Source organism: Saccostrea cucullata, unplaced genomic scaffold (assembly GCF_032062105.1).
Source record: "Saccostrea cucullata isolate Sc308-1 unplaced genomic scaffold, CSIRO_AGI_Scuc_v1 ctg12378, whole genome shotgun sequence".
NCBI lineage: Eukaryota > Metazoa > Mollusca > Bivalvia > Ostreida > Ostreidae > Saccostrea > Saccostrea cuccullata.
The window spans coordinates 2,598-18,083 of NW_026921088.1; the positions used below are offsets into that span (position 1 = coordinate 2,598).

The 15,486-nt window shown below is 33.5% G+C and overlaps 2 protein-coding genes across 3 annotated transcripts; both read left to right on the forward strand.

Moving 5' to 3' along the window:
• The first annotated feature begins 241 nt into the window (after positions 1–241).
• LOC134259145 (demethylmenaquinone methyltransferase-like) lies at positions 242–3,671 on the forward strand. 2 transcript variants are annotated; one of them, XM_062741744.1, is made up of 4 exons: positions 242–590; positions 1,702–1,851; positions 2,544–2,771; positions 3,071–3,671. In XM_062741744.1, the coding sequence occupies exons 2-4, from the start codon at positions 1,735–1,737 to the stop codon at positions 3,554–3,556; spliced, it is 831 nt and encodes a 276-aa protein (XP_062597728.1). In that variant the 5' UTR covers positions 242–590; positions 1,702–1,734; the 3' UTR covers positions 3,557–3,671. The 2 variants fall into 2 exon arrangements, with proteins under 2 accessions (XP_062597728.1, XP_062597729.1); XM_062741745.1 differs by lacking the exon at positions 242–590 and adding an exon at positions 613–816.
• Positions 3,672–5,983: 2,312 nt separating this feature from the next.
• Positions 5,984–8,277, forward strand: LOC134259146 (methyltransferase-like protein 27). The gene is made up of 6 exons (XM_062741746.1): positions 5,984–6,072; positions 6,354–6,467; positions 6,660–6,788; positions 7,453–7,591; positions 7,704–7,796; positions 8,000–8,277. Exons 1-6 carry the CDS (start codon positions 6,022–6,024, stop codon positions 8,191–8,193), a joined length of 720 nt encoding a protein of 239 aa, XP_062597730.1. The 5' UTR covers positions 5,984–6,021; the 3' UTR covers positions 8,194–8,277.
• The last annotated feature ends 7,209 nt before the right edge of the window (positions 8,278–15,486 follow it).

The window sequence follows — 15,486 nt, forward strand, 5'->3', positions numbered from 1 at the left end:
ATCAGATGTAAGCAAACAAAGGTTTTAAGCGAAATTCATCAGGAATTTTAAGTTTTGTTGTACCTGTGTTCTGATTTACATTTTTGATTGCCCCTCTGCATTATTTCAAATTGAAAAACGTATAAATTTGTTTGATTCTGTAGATGACCATTTCTAATTCTAATATTGGCATTTGTCTTAAAAATCTGGGTATGAATAAATCTGGTTCTTTAAAATAAGAGTGAAAATTCAAAATATGTGTATTTTACAATAGTCAGCTTTAAATTAGGCTTTAATAAGATATGTATATTTAATAAATATATTATCTATCTACAGAAACTGTAGCGTCATGGTTTTATGTATAATCTTTCACCATAGACCAAAATATAAAATCATAACGCTGTACAGTTTCTGCAGCTATCAGGGGTCCCGAGTCAACATGTCAATGTGTTTATACTCAGTACCCAGAACATTGAATGTTATGCAGCAATAAGTTGCAGCAAACGAGGTCATTATAATTACATGTATATAAACATATCAACCGTAGAGAAAATACGTCTTTACTTTTTCGTGTTGAGGGAACAAAATAAGCTGGAGTTGGTGTAAGTCACGTAAGTATTCCATTAAGATTTGCAAAAGAAAATAGAGTGAAGTGAGGCGACCATTGAATTGACCGATATGTCTTATATCTAGTGAGGGTCAATTGGTTTAAGGCCGAAAATACACGTCCAGTGTACAAATACGCACTGCCCTAGGAGCATATATCTAGTTCTATGGTATCTCCGGGCTTCGTTAAAATATTGGTTTTAATCCAGTGGTAAATTATTCGAACAATTGGTAAATATGTACAATCATGTAGATTAGAATTGAAATGAAAATCTTTAGCTCGTGAAGTAATTATTAGATAGATGCTTGCTTTTAAAAGTAGGTCATGAGCTGGAAAGTGAAAGTACATGTATTAAAGGTAACAAAATGATCTCTCATATAATATTCTGAAGAAAAGGCGTTTTCTTTCTTTGTTGACTTATTCTGAATAGATTTATGAATTAAAAGTCTATGATAACAGGATAAGGCTATTAATGAAAAAGTGGGTTAAAGAATACCATTTTCAATGAACTTGTAGGAGATACGCATGAATTCCATTATTCTCTATCGATAAGTTGATGGCTCCGACTCGAGGGGGAGTATTAAAACAAGCCATCAACTTCTCAATTAAGAAATGAATTTAATTTTTGAAGATTCATGAGGTTATGAACTACGACGCTTCACGCCGGTGCATATTTCAAGAAGCGCGTTGGCGCTTCTTGATAAATATGCCGGTGTGAAGCGTGGTAGTTCATATACCTCATTAATCTTCAAAAATTAAATTCATTTCTTATATTTACATTATTTTTCTTATGACTTGCCATAAATTTACGCCATTAAACTGTCATTTTTAAAGCAAAAGTGTGCACTACATTTTTTGACGTCAAGTGCAGTATTCTGACTTTACAATGGAGATATTCATGCTTATTCGTGGTATATATGTAATGTAGTTCATGAGAAAATGAACTGCATTTTATTTTGTAAAGAATCATAGGGGTAATTTATTGGAAATGTAAATATTAGAGAATAGAATTCCATTTTTGAAGTCAATGCTCAAAACTTGACTCAAAATGTGAACCTTACCAATTTTAAGCTAAGGAAATTAAACTAATCTTATCTTTCTTTTAAATTTTGTAGGGATATTAGTCCACAAGTCAGTCAGTTTTGACGATGAGTAATATAACAGATTACAATGAGGTTTGTAAGACGTACGACAAGGGAAGACGAGCAGCGGGCGCCTTTGTCCTTAAATCCCTAATGGAGAATTTTACTGGAAAGAGCATTCATGTAAGCTATATGTTTAAAGACTAGATTTGGATGTTTTGTAATGTTAATATAATTACCTTCAAAACGAACTTTTCGATAGAAAAGTTAAAGTCATCACGTTTACCACAGAGCTTTGTTGTTAGGTTACCATCAACGTCTTTTTTGAGTAAATTATCAAGTACGAAAAAGATGTGTCAGACTAGTGATATTTTTAATATCAAGCTCAAAAGGACATATCGTGTCGATATACGAATGGAATTAACTATTGTTAATTTAAAATACGTCTTCCGTATATCTTAAATGTCAAGTACTAGTTGAAGGCACGGTTAGTGTTTTCTTTTTCTCGTGTGTAAGATTTTGAACAAAATCTGCTTCATATGAATTCAAAAATAAGCCAATCTTCAAGCTTCTGCACTGGCTAAATAGTAGAAAATTTACTCAATTTTTAAGTCCAGCACATACGCAAACTCGCCCTCACATACTTTTACAGACAAACAGGTATGGTACGCAAGTACATGTACTCGCATATACGTGCACCCCTCTTTTAAATTTGGAAATGACCATAAACAGTCTTTGAAACGTTCCATTACCCTACGTGAACGCTGAGCAAGAGCAAGAAAAAAAGACCGTTGAGCAAACACAAATAAGGATTAATTTGAAGTCAGGAGTTATCTGCAGTATGTAATAAACCCTGAATGTATTCACATTTACAGGACATGGATATTCTGGACGCTGGCTGTGGGACAGGTAATTATGCGAGTTATTTCCTGGACCAAGAACCCCGCAGCTTGACTCTTGTTGACGCCAGTGAAGGGATGCTTAGCGTAGCCAGATGGAAATTACAATCCCAAAATCTGAAGTCCAAGCTTAGCTTCCAAACAGGAGTGCTTCCTATTATTCCTTTTGAAGATAATTCTTTTGACAGCGTTATGATAAATATGGTACTTAAAATAATTTTTTGCATCCTTGCATTTGTACCTCAAATTGATGCCTTATGTATTCAAAACACTAAACAATTGCTCAACTTTTGAAAGAAATTGAAGCTACTAGTACTGCGGTATTTCATATTATTCTTCCAGTTACCGTATTTGGAGACATGTTATCACTCTTTGTAATCTTTTCCAAGACTGTAGTCTTCTATCTCAGTAACACAAAAGTCATGAATATTAAACTTAATAATCCTCAAAACATCGATATATTCTCCATTAGTATAAAATACTCCTCTTCTATGATTTATTAGGTACTACATCATTTAGAGATAAATCCTGATGGGAAAACGTATCCAAACACAGCAAAAACGATGAAAGAAGTTTTTCGAGTTTTAAAACCAAGAGGCGTGTTGACTGTTACCACTGCAACTCCTGAGCAAGTAGAGGCCCACTGGTTTGGTCATTTGGTTCCAGGGCCATTGAAACAATACGCCAAGAAATTCCCATATCATAAGCAGATGAAGGACATATTGACCGAGGCGGGGCTAACACTGAAGGCGGCTCTCAACACGTTAACTACAGATTATCACCCCGGACACAGTAACTTGGAGGGACCGTTACAAGAAGATTGGAGGAAGGATTTGTCATTTTGGGACACGTGCTCTGAGACCGAAATTCAAGACATGATACAGAGAGTGCAGAAAATGAAGGAGGAAGGAACTCTGCGTGACTTTTATGACACTCACGAGAAAACTCACATATACGGGGCATTGCAGATCCTTGCCGCACAAAAATAAATGTTTGAGTTGAGCTACTTGTAATAATTTGTCGATGAGCATGCATTATAATATACTCTGAAAAAAAGTGAATTAATTGGCATATTGTATAATAAATACACGATTTATATTTAAATTGTATTTGATTTATTTCAGTTTTGAAAATCACAGAAATCCCAAATTACCAACTTAATTGGGGAACAACTAGATTTACTTTATTAGGAATAAACTTTGATGTTGACTTAGAAAAAGTGCCTGAAATAAATTACCAACCAAAGCTAGTGCAAATCAAATCTATTCTTTGACAATGGGGAAAAAGGTTTTTAACACCAATAGGAAAAATCACTGTTATAAAGAACTTGGCTTTACCAATATTAAATCATTTACTAACGTCAATCCCAAATCCATCTAATTTTTATTGTAAAGAATTAGAAAAACTTTTTTCTCATTCGTATGGAATAGTTCAACACACAGTGTTAAGAAAGATGTCATCGTTAAAAGCTATGAAAATGGAGGAATGAAAATGATAAATTTAAATGATTTCATTGCTTCTTTGAAATTATTTTGGATTAGACATCTGGTTTATACAAATAAAGGGTGGGAAAATTTCATAAAAAATATGAATATTTATAAATTTACATCCTGTGGAATTGAATACATCACTCAACTTATAAAAAACTTTAAAAATAAATTCTGGATTGATGTGTTCAAGTCCTGGATTGATTTGTATAAAATCTGTAGTAATTCTGATGTAAATGTGGACTGTCCATTGTTTTATAACCCTAATATCCATATTGGAAAGAAAACCTTTTATAGTAAAAAACTTTTTGACAAGAATATTAGATATATTAATGATATCATTGGAGTAGATGGTATTTTTTACAGTTATGAATGCTTTTGCAATGCTTATCAAGATGTAAATATTAATTTTTTAGAATATTCTAGTTTAATACATGCAGCTAAAGCTTGGATAAAGAGGAGCAATCTCGAGAAAAATTTACAAAAATCAGAAAATCCTCTTATTACGTCTAGTTTTTATCTGGTATCAAACTGTAAAAAATCAAAAAATTTCTATGAAATTCTAATTCAAAACTCTTCTATAACAGCTGGTTTTAAGAAGTGGATTGATTTATTTGAATTAGATAGCAAGGAATCCAAAATAATTCATAAATTACCATTTAAAATTACAAAAAACTGTAAACTGCAGTGGTTTCAGTACGGAATTCTGAATGAAATATTGGCAACTAATTCTTTTTTATTCAAAATCAGAAAGGTAGATTCTAAGCAGTGTAATTTTTGTCAAAGAGAAGTAGAGACAATTGAGCATATCCTGTGGGAATGTGACCTTGTACAATTACTCCTTGAAAATTTTGAATATCATCTCCAGCAGAAAAATCTCCAGTTGCCCATAACAAAAAAAAATATTTATTTTAGGCATTGAAGGAAAAAATAATGAAATTGCGAATATTATAATTTTATTGCTAAAATATTATATTTATACTTCTAGATGTACAAAAAAAACCTTTAAATGTGCAATCAGCGATATCACACTTGAATCAATTTTACCAAACACAAAAATATATATCATATAAAAATGGCGAAAAAGAAAAATTTGACACTCAATGGAACAGGTGGAACCAACTTTTTCTATAACTCTCTATCTATTCTCTCTCTCCACCTATCGCTCTCTCTCTTTATATGTAAAAATACACAATTCTGTAACAAAGATTTTTAATGTTTCTGTATGAAATGAATTGTGTTAGAAAATAAAATTTAAAAAAAAGAGAAAATCACAGAAACTTTTTTTTTTTTTTTAGATAATATGGACATACTGATCGAATGCGCACATTCACAGGACATTCTAAGGTTCATGTCTTGGATGACAACGATTTTCACAAACATCGGTAAAATGTGAAAGGGAATTGGGGTATTATTGTTGTGTCATATATTAAGAGTAGCAAGCAATGTGTAAGCGTGGGGGATGTGAACTTGTTTTTAAAATCAATGATTAAAAGTTCAGTTTGATGAATGCCGGGACAACAGTATAAAGCAAATATCCTATCAAAATGGGAATAACATAATTAATTCTTTTATTACAAATAATTCTGTATATCATATTCTCTTCATCTTCAAAGCAATTTTTTATATTTATTTAATCTACTTAGATTAAACTACCAGTAATTTTAAAAAATACTGGATTTCATTTCTGGAAGCGTAACTGTCGAGGGCCAGAATGAAGTGCTTACCGGGGAAGTTTTACGTGGTTTCAGATGATGACAGAAGAATTCAGCAATCTGATATTGCTGGCACTGCAGGCAGGAATTCACTTACTTATTATGAATTAAAAATGGGACTGTGCAGTGCTAGATCTTTAATATGTAACACCACACCTAGAAAACGTCAAGAAAACTCTCTGTTTAGTTGTATATCGGAAGGAAGCAGGTATACACAAACATGTAAATGCTCAAACAATTCTATGTATTTGGATGATAGCATCACTTTTGTCAGGAAGTCGATTAATGAAAGGGGTACTTGAGGTAGGCTTGTATGACTTTTTCATATAATCTGAAAATAAATATGATAGACAATCTCAGCATATGATAAACGCAGACAGAAATATCCATAAGGCATATAGTAAATAAAGAACACTTAAATCAAAAGTGGGAAATAATGATTGCTTTTTAAAAAATGTTCTAGAATGATAGAAGTCTATAACAATTTAGAAAAGGTTGCAGAAAGCGGCGAATAGTGTATGGTATGAAGTATTTCTCATTTAATATGTATTTATTGATTTCGAAAATTATATGAAAAATTCCAGAATATGGACCATGAAGACAAAAAGGCGTTTGAAGCCAACGCCCGAGTTTTCTCTGGAGGTCTAAATAAACAACAAATCATCGATTACTACAATAATTGGGAAGATTACGAAATGGTAACTATACATTAAGAAATGTCTTAGAAATAAATTTTATTGTTCCACAGTGAAAAGGAAAAAAAGATTTCCCACTGGTACATTTAAGTTTTTTTTTTGAAATAGTTTCTTAAGTCACTTTCTAAATTCATGTAAGAAAAAAAAATGCGTGCTCCTTAAAACAGATTATATCAAGGTTCTCCATCGTTTTAGCACCTGCAGCCTGGTAGGTACAATGGACCACTGTATGCTGCTGAAGCCGCTGACCGAAGCTTTCTAAGCAGCAAAGATACGATTCAAATCATAGACGTGGCAGCAGGCACGGGCTTGGTAGCTGAAGAGGTAACATTAGGTCTTCTAATAACGGGGCGCAATTAGTGCCCATGGAAAATCCAACAAATTGTTGGATAGATAAATTGTTAATCAGAAATCAAGCATCTCTTTTAAATATAAATTTTGGAGTACTCGAGTGTACAATCAAAATGTTTTTTAATTCCAGATTGCAATGGCCAAGATATATATAAATTGACGACTTTCATTTTTTTTGTTAAAAAGGCAGCTGTTTCTGGTATCAAAACTCCGAGAAGTGTTGAAAAAAATGATGCTGTAGAGTTTGGTTTAAAAATCAGAGTGTCAAGTTTTAAGGTCTAATTTGAAACCCTTTACCCGTGTATGGTAATATCTCTATATGAGTGAAAAATTGTCGAATGGGACGTAAAACACATGCAAACAATAAATCAAATGTTAAACTTTATTCTTCCAGTGAGTTTAGTCCCGATTAAATAATCTTTCGTTAATGTGGGCATTCTTCTCAATTAAAAAAAGCTGAACTTGTTTGTCCATTAGAAAATTTTGTTTCGATGGGACAAGATTTGAGGGACTGTACAATATGATTTATTAATTCTTCCACACCTAGTTAACTATAGTAAAACAAATAATACGTTTAAGTATTTGGTCAGATGGTATCTCTAAATTGAAAACTTCTCTTTTTTCTCCAAATTTACAGTTGGTCAAGAAAGGTTTCAAACAAATACATGCTTTGGATCCAAGTGAAAACATGCTTCAAAAGGCACGGATGAAAAACATCTACCAGAAGTTTTTCTGTGAATTTCTTGATGAAGAGCCATCTCCAAACATCAGTAACGGTAAAGTACATAAACACAAACATTTCTTCAAACTGTCTAAATGGTATATTTAAATCTTGAATAAATGGGATGGACAAAAATGTTTATCTTTGTGACTGTATATAACTTTAAGGTACATATTCATGTGTCGTTTGTTCGGGAGGGTTTGGAAGTGGCCATATACCTTCAGGTGCACTACTAGAACTGATCCGAATCACAAAACCAGGTACACTATACAAATACAAACAATAATTCCAAAACATTCAGAAACTTTATACACTGTTATATTTTTAAAAGTAAAAGTTTAATACCAGTTTGCAAAACAATCATAAATAATTGGAAGGTTACTAATTCAAACCACATAATAAAATATATTGGTAGGTTAAGTTAAATGTAATATTCGATTTAGTATTCATATTGAATTTACAGGTGGAATGATAATTATCGTGATGAGGGAAGAATACTTAGATATAGAAGAGTACCGCGACAGCCTGGAACCTCTGATGGAGAAATATCAAAAGGACGGACTCTGGGTGTGTGTAGAGAGATCCATTGTCCATAAGTATTTCTGTGACAAAACAGGAGTCATTTCCCGCTTCCAAGTCAAACACAATTCTAAGTGAAGACCAGCACCAGGAATCGGCCTTTTACAGATACTCTGAAATTATTATTTCAAAAATACTAAAGAAATAAATTTAAAGCATGCCTTTTCTTGTCTGCGTCCTTTTATGAATATTTAACAAATTATGTCTCATATGTTTTTCTCTTTTTTTCTTTTGTGAAAATATAAGTAAACAAATATATTTATTAAACCAACCAAAAGATGGAATATTTGTTTTGTAGAACAGACTCGTACTAATATTACAAACTCTGGTTTAAGCCAAAAAAAGAAGAAAAAAGAACGTAATTTCATTTTATAAACTTTATTTCCAAAAATATTATGTCTGATAAATATTTCAATATCATTTTTTTTAATTGAAATTTCTGTTCCAACCTTATTGTAAATATTTTGTTAGTGATAAATGATTCTCATATCATTTTATTTCATGCCCCTCCAAATTCGGCGGTAAAAATTTTAAAAATCTATCCGTCGTCGTCCACGAAAAATATACCATAGGCTAAAACATTTAATCGGTTGTCTCTAAGGTAATTATGCCTTACAAGTATAATTCCTGTGACGAGACCATTTTTACTTTTTGATTTTGATCGTAGGGTCTATAGATATTTTATCTGAAACACTTGCCATAACTTATGAAAGATGATATTTAGTTTTTATTTACTTGTCTAATCCTTGAGATCTTTGTTTGGGTACCAACATTTTTTAACTTTATGAATGTTTAGTAAAAGGTTTTCGTAATTCAGTTATTTATTAAACTCGAAAGAATTATTTAAAATGACTTTATTCAAAAGTCTGTTTCTTTGTAACGTATCATTTTTTCTTCACTTTAAACAACCATTCCTCTCGAAAATAAAAAAAGGTATTAGATATCATAGACGACTGCTTCTTCAGTAATACTGAAACTTGGACATTTTCATTTCTTGTTACAAGACAACTACAGAAATGAGGAAAGTTCACAATGATCATTTTTAGACATTTAAAAGGATGCTAGAGTTTCTTATTACTTTGTACCAACATCGTTAATCGGCATTGGACGTTAGGGATAATTATATGCAATATGCCATAACTGTATTTTTTTCATATTGTTCCAATATCCAGTATCGAGTTAGAGACGTTCAGTTAGAGACACGTGGCAACATGTTTCGTTGGATATGTATTTCAAGTTTATTATTTGTGAATTTTGCCTCTGATGTATACGATGCAGGTAATTACAGCTTAAGTGAGTTTTAGAATTTTATGTTGGTTTTAAAAATTAAAGTAAAATATTTGCATATCTATTGCTCTCTCACACTATGAACATGTAGTCTTCAATTGCGTTTATTTAAGGAATGAATTTAATAGCTACCCATTTTATACGGTATAAACTGGGTTGGGGCAGTTTACGCTTTATAAACCGCCAAGCGGTTTATAAAAAAGCGTAAACTGTTCCAACCCAGTTTATACCGTATAAAATGGGTAGCTATTAAATTCATTGCTTATAATTTAATTTTCATTCATTTGATGTAAGAAAAAAAGATGATTGTTCTAACAAAATGACTTCAATTTGTACAAAATTTGAATGTAACGTCAGGCGGATTGATACGTTTTTGACGGAAGTCATTGTGACGTAGGCACATACGATATGAAGTAAAATTTTTATCCAATCAAATACAGCGTTACAACCAGAATTAAATATATCTTCCAATGACATTACATAATAGAGCTATCTGCTTTAGATCTATGATTATATGATTTTCACACAACATATTCATGTATATCGTATTTCAAATTGAAAATTGCAAATTTATGGGAAATGTCATTACTTCCAGAGTATGGAAGGGAATTACCGCCAAAAGTTTATGTATCTTGCTTTTATTCTTATTCTGCCTACTTCTTTATGCTTTGTTATTATTGTAATTATATGTCACTTTATTGTTTTCATATTCGTCTTTATTACATTTCACTTTGACTTTTATCATTCTTGATTTTGTCTTTACTTCTATGTTGCTTTATTCTTGTAAATTCATTCTACTTTCTTTTCATCTTAAACAGTTTCTTTAATAAATTATTAGCATTATCTCTCTACTACGAATGTTAATTCAATCACGCTAACAATGAAGCATATTCAATGAAGACGAATGGAAGTTGTCAAACCGTCAAAATTTAGTGCGGCATTATAACGCTAGGTGGCGTGGTGTTCGCTACGAGTGTTGGTAAAACTAGGTAAGCAAACCCGGGTCGGGTTATTTGAGATTCTCTAATACGCCTTAATTAATACTTTATCAATCGAACTTCAGAAGGCCGGATCCGATCTCCCGATCCAATGATGGAAACTCCATATTTATTTTCTCTGGGCACACAGGAATAACGGCTTCTTTTTTTCAGACACAACTTTATACTATAAGAACTATGTTCATTTAAAGTCCGACCCACTTTTTGTAAGAGTAAGGGTCAAATAAGTAAATGTACGTATAGTAGGAAGAAAATTTAAATTCGATTCTAAAGAAGAAATTGAATCTAACTCAAAACCCACCCCGCCCCCGAAATAGGATTTCATTGGCGCCGGAAGCTAATTGAAAGTTGGGGGGGGGGGGGGGAGTATATAAGAATTTTTTTAGACCTTCAAAAAAAAAACCCTGTCACACACACACACACACACCCTCACACACACACACACACACACACACAAAAAATCCATTTTCCAAAAACACAAAAATCCTATTTCGTGAGGAGGGGTGGGGTGGGGGTGGGTTGAAGGTTCGAACTCCAGTGCCAAAGTTTTTTTTCCCAAATACCACTACTTTCCCCATTTATACCTTTACTGCATCGTGTCCATGGAAAGTGGGGGGGGGGGGGCTAAAGCTACGCAGGAATGTTCATTGTCTATGTACTAAGTCTATCTTTGGAAAGAAGTGGGGGCTAACCCAACCCCCCCCCCTTCCCCGGTTCCGACGCCTATGTATTTTCAAGTTTGGACAATTTCCTGGGGTTTATTCCGCGCTTGTCAAGTTGTTTTCAGCCGGGTAGCTTGAATATTTATTCTCTTGTTGCCCCCCTCCCCACTTTCAAAAACGATGCTACGTCACTGTTCTCTAGCGTGAAAAATATAACTCTACTAAGTTATTTTTTGGATATTTGAATTACAGTTTAATTGTTATAAAAATGTTAAGGATTTTGAAACTAGTTAACCCTGATAAATTGGGTTGTTTTTCAGAACCTTCCACTGAACTGAACTTTATTTCACGACAGATAGTAAGTGCTGATGCGCGTGATTCTAGGGACAGGACTTTGCAAAGGAGTGAGGAGCGTTATGGGTAGGCAGGCGCGGATCCAGAATTTTTTCCAGTGGGGGGCAACCCAGTCAAGAAAAATCCAATCCCAGAAATTTCTTGACAAGCATAAAAAGAAGAAAATAACATAAACTTGCTCAAACGTCAAAATTCTATTTCATGGGGGGGGGGGGGGTAACTTTTTTTCCTTGTTTTAGTAACCTTGTTAATTCGAAGGGGTCCGACCCCCCCCCCCCCATCTAGATCCGCGCATGGAAGGCGAAGTCGGAACCAGACTACATGCACCCAGGCATACTAGAAACACCTCGGTCTTTTTTCCTGCGTTAATATTTTATACTAAAATAGCACTTTTCAATGAAGAAAGAAATATCTTTAGTCGGCACCGTGTTTGTCATCAACCGGGAGAGCTAAAAAAAAAATCTTTAAACTTGAAAATTCTATTTGGTGGTGATGAAAGGGGGGGGGGGGGTCGTCAACTTTTTTCAGTAATAAATTTTACTGATATGCCACTAAGTAGATGACTTTTAATATATAAATTGACTATTAGTACTGCAACAAAAAGTTTAAGGGATGGGGGCAACAAGCCTTTTGCTGAACTTTTCCAGAAGTAAAAAGTTACGTTTAGGTAAATGTTACGTGGCCACCCTCCCCTCTACCGATGAAACTTACCCCACCCGGAAGTCAGTATATATATTGAGACTTTGGTGGTGTGATTGTACATTGTATAATTTCCTGTTCGAGAATTTTTCACTCAAAAGGAGAAGCCACCTCTTGCCGGTGGAGAGCTGCAAATTTGTCCTACGAGGCACTTATAGCCATTGAGCAGTGAGGGATCTTTTTCGTGCCAGCACCTACTGCGACACGGGACCTCGGATAATACGGGTCAGGTCTTGACCCGAAGGACCGAACTCCACATCCTATGGTGGGATTCGAACCCACGACGTATTGGTCGACTCCTTACTATACTGTACTTCGTGACATTATAAAGAACAGACGCCGTAACCACAGTGCCACGCTGGCGACTGCATCCAAGGGGGGGGGGGGAGAGAGAGAGAGAGAGAGAGAGAGAGAGAGAGAGTCATTATCCATATGTACTCGTGAAGATTATCTATGTTTAACTAAATGGTTAAAATGATTTAATTCTATAAAACACTATTAAAATGATATTATTTAAATATTTATTCGTACAGAACCAGGGACCTATATACTAGTATATAGGTCTCTGATAGAACGGATAACATTTCTTTTTAAAAACTGAAAACGTTAGTATATATAAACATTGTTTTACGGTTTAAAAATCTATTCGGGGTAGGGGTTGCTAGGAAGGGGCGAATTGCTATATATAGCGAGATTTCCCGCGGAAGACTATATTGAAACTTCCCCGGGGGGAGTCCCAATGTACATGTATAGTCTTCCGGCATCAGTCTTTTAAAAATTTGAAGTTTGATTAATAAAGTATTAAGACAGAAAATCGAAAAAACACGAATAATCCCGGCCCGGGTTTGCTTACCTAATTTTACCAACACTCTTAGCGAACACCCCTGCCACCTAGCGTTATAATGCGGCACTAAATTCGGACAACTTGTATTCGTCTTCATTGAATATGCTTCATTGTTTGCGTGATTGAGTTAACGTTCGTAATAGTTATAATCATTTAAGAAACTGTATCAATTTAAAAGAAAGTAAAATGAATTTACAAGAATAAAGTAACATAGAAGTAAGGGCAAAATGAAGAAGGATAAAAGTCAAAGTGAAATGTAATGAAGACGAATATGAAAACAATAAAGTGACATATAATTACAATAATATAAACAAAGCATAAAGAAGTAGGCAGAATAAGAATAAAAGCAAGATACATAGACTTTTGGCGGTAATTCCCTTCCATACCAGAGAAGGTTATCTTTCTTTTACAAAGATTCAAAGAAAATTTTTCAGATGTCTGAAAACTTAATCGCAAGTGAGTTAAGGCTAAATACAGGCATTTCTATGCAAATTAGCTAATAAAAATGCATAATTTGTTTATTTAATATACAGAGGAAGTTCAAATTGATCTTCATATTCATACTTAGGACCGACAAAATATTAAAGCTAGTACACATTATGACGTCATACTATGACGTCATTTTTCTTTCCCATTCAAGTAATAAAACACATCAACAAAACAACGTCGGCGCAAGGGCATAACCTATTTAATTTAAAATAAATATTGTATAATATTAAGGAATTTATTCTAAAAATTCAAAAAATTGCTGCACAAATCCTATGCACTCTTTCATTCGATAAAAAAATTATAAAACTTACACTGGACGGCAAATTTTAACCCTCTTTCAATTTAAAACTGTAAGAATAGTAACTAAACAATTAGTGTCGACATTTTGTGCAGCAACATCTTAAATCCTAGGAATATTATGCGTCTATTTATACCTTGTTTTTGTAACACAAAGTAAGGTATGCCCTTGCGCTGAAGCTATTTTGGTGATGTTCCTTATAATCATGTGTAGTATAGGTCGATGATGTCATTATTTGCAATGGCTATTGTATGTCGTGGGTAATAAGAATGTATACGACAACAAGTCTTAACTTTTTCTGTGCGGTAGTAAAAGTCATTTTGGTTTTAATTAGAATTTTGAATAAAAACCTCTATACGTAGCCTTAACTCACTTGCGATTATTGTCCCCGCTTTCGCGAAAGCAAGGGTATATTAAATCTCATTCGTCTGTCCATCTGTACATTTGTCAGTCTATCCGTCTGTCATAAAAACTTTAACATTAGTCATATCTTTTGAATGAGAAGAGACAGTGCTCGCACATTACACATGCATGGTCATTATCTTTTGAATGAGGAGAGACAGTGCTTTCACATTAAACATGTATTACCTGCGACAAGACCTTTCTAAACAATACACTAAAATTTTGACCCCGTGACCTTGAAGACCGACCTACTTTTCAAAAAATTTAAATAGTACAATGAATTGGCAATAACTTTTAAATGAGAAGAAATATGCCTTACATATTAAACATTTATATTACCCATGACAACAAGATCTTTCTAAAAACACTTTCACTCTTGACCTATTGAACTTGAAGTTTTACCTACTTTTCAAAAACTTGAATCTTGGTCATGACTTTTGAATGAGAAGAGATAGGGCTGTCACATTTCACATGCATATTACCTGTGACAAGATCTTTCTAAATACACTATGATTTTTGATCCTGTGACCTTTAACCTTGACATTTAACCTACTTTTCAACAATGTTATTTCTTACACCTAAAAAATATCGAATCTGAGGTTCAAAATACTGTTATATCATTTACTGACCATGGGTTCAAATTTTAGCAGAATATATTGACTCCATTAAAAAATTTAGCATTTCCTTTTTGGGTGGATGTGTAAGTAGGGTTAATAAGGATGAAGAGCACAAGAGATAATGATTGCAAAATATTAAATATACCTGCTTGCAAATAGATTATCAACTTATGTATTTATGTAGAATGTTGCCTCAGTTGCAAAAATCAGTAGTCATGGAGGATTCCAAACTAAAAAATGGTGAATAAAAGAAGTCACAAATAATAGTTGGTTTACAGCTTGATTTGAGATGAGAAATATTCGCTTGTAAACGAAGGTCCCGAAACTCGTGGATATTCTCATTTATGAATAAATGTTGGTTTACAGTATCCTAGGAGGATAAGTTAAAGTGTGAAACTGACTTAATTTCACTGCAATACCTGGTTGCATGCACACACACCTGCTCACTGGAAAACAAAATATTTAGGACAGAAAACACTGGAGAATCAAATGTTCAATTTGAATATACTAAATCCATAATGTTTTAATCCCCCTTTACTGTACAAGACACCGCCAAACATTTAAATACATTAACCACATCCCCCTAACTTTTGATTTATAATACATGCAGGTGTATAATTGGGGTTCAATATTTTGCAACATTATATTGTGACCATCAAAAGATTTATAACATCAGAGGTGGATCGGTGCCATGGAGAAGTAAGCATTCCCTTTTAAACCC

Excerpts from the sequence above, each read along its gene's own strand:
- LOC134259145 (XM_062741744.1), top strand. The coding sequence starts at position 1,735 with ATGAGTAATATAACAGATTACAATGAGGTTTGTAAGACGTACGACAAG. Across the intron at positions 1,852-2,543 it reads TTACTGGAAAGAGCATTCAT|GACATGGATATTCTGGACGC; the intron begins GTAAGCTATATG and ends TCACATTTACAG. Across the intron at positions 2,772-3,070 it reads ACAGCGTTATGATAAATATG|GTACTACATCATTTAGAGAT; the intron begins GTACTTAAAATA and ends ATGATTTATTAG.
- LOC134259146 (XM_062741746.1), top strand. The coding sequence starts at position 6,022 with ATGATAGCATCACTTTTGTCAGGAAGTCGATTAATGAAAGGGGTACTT. Across the intron at positions 6,073-6,353 it reads TAATGAAAGGGGTACTTGAG|AATATGGACCATGAAGACAA; the intron begins GTAGGCTTGTAT and ends GAAAAATTCCAG. Across the intron at positions 7,797-7,999 it reads GATCCGAATCACAAAACCAG|GTGGAATGATAATTATCGTG; the intron begins GTACACTATACA and ends TTGAATTTACAG.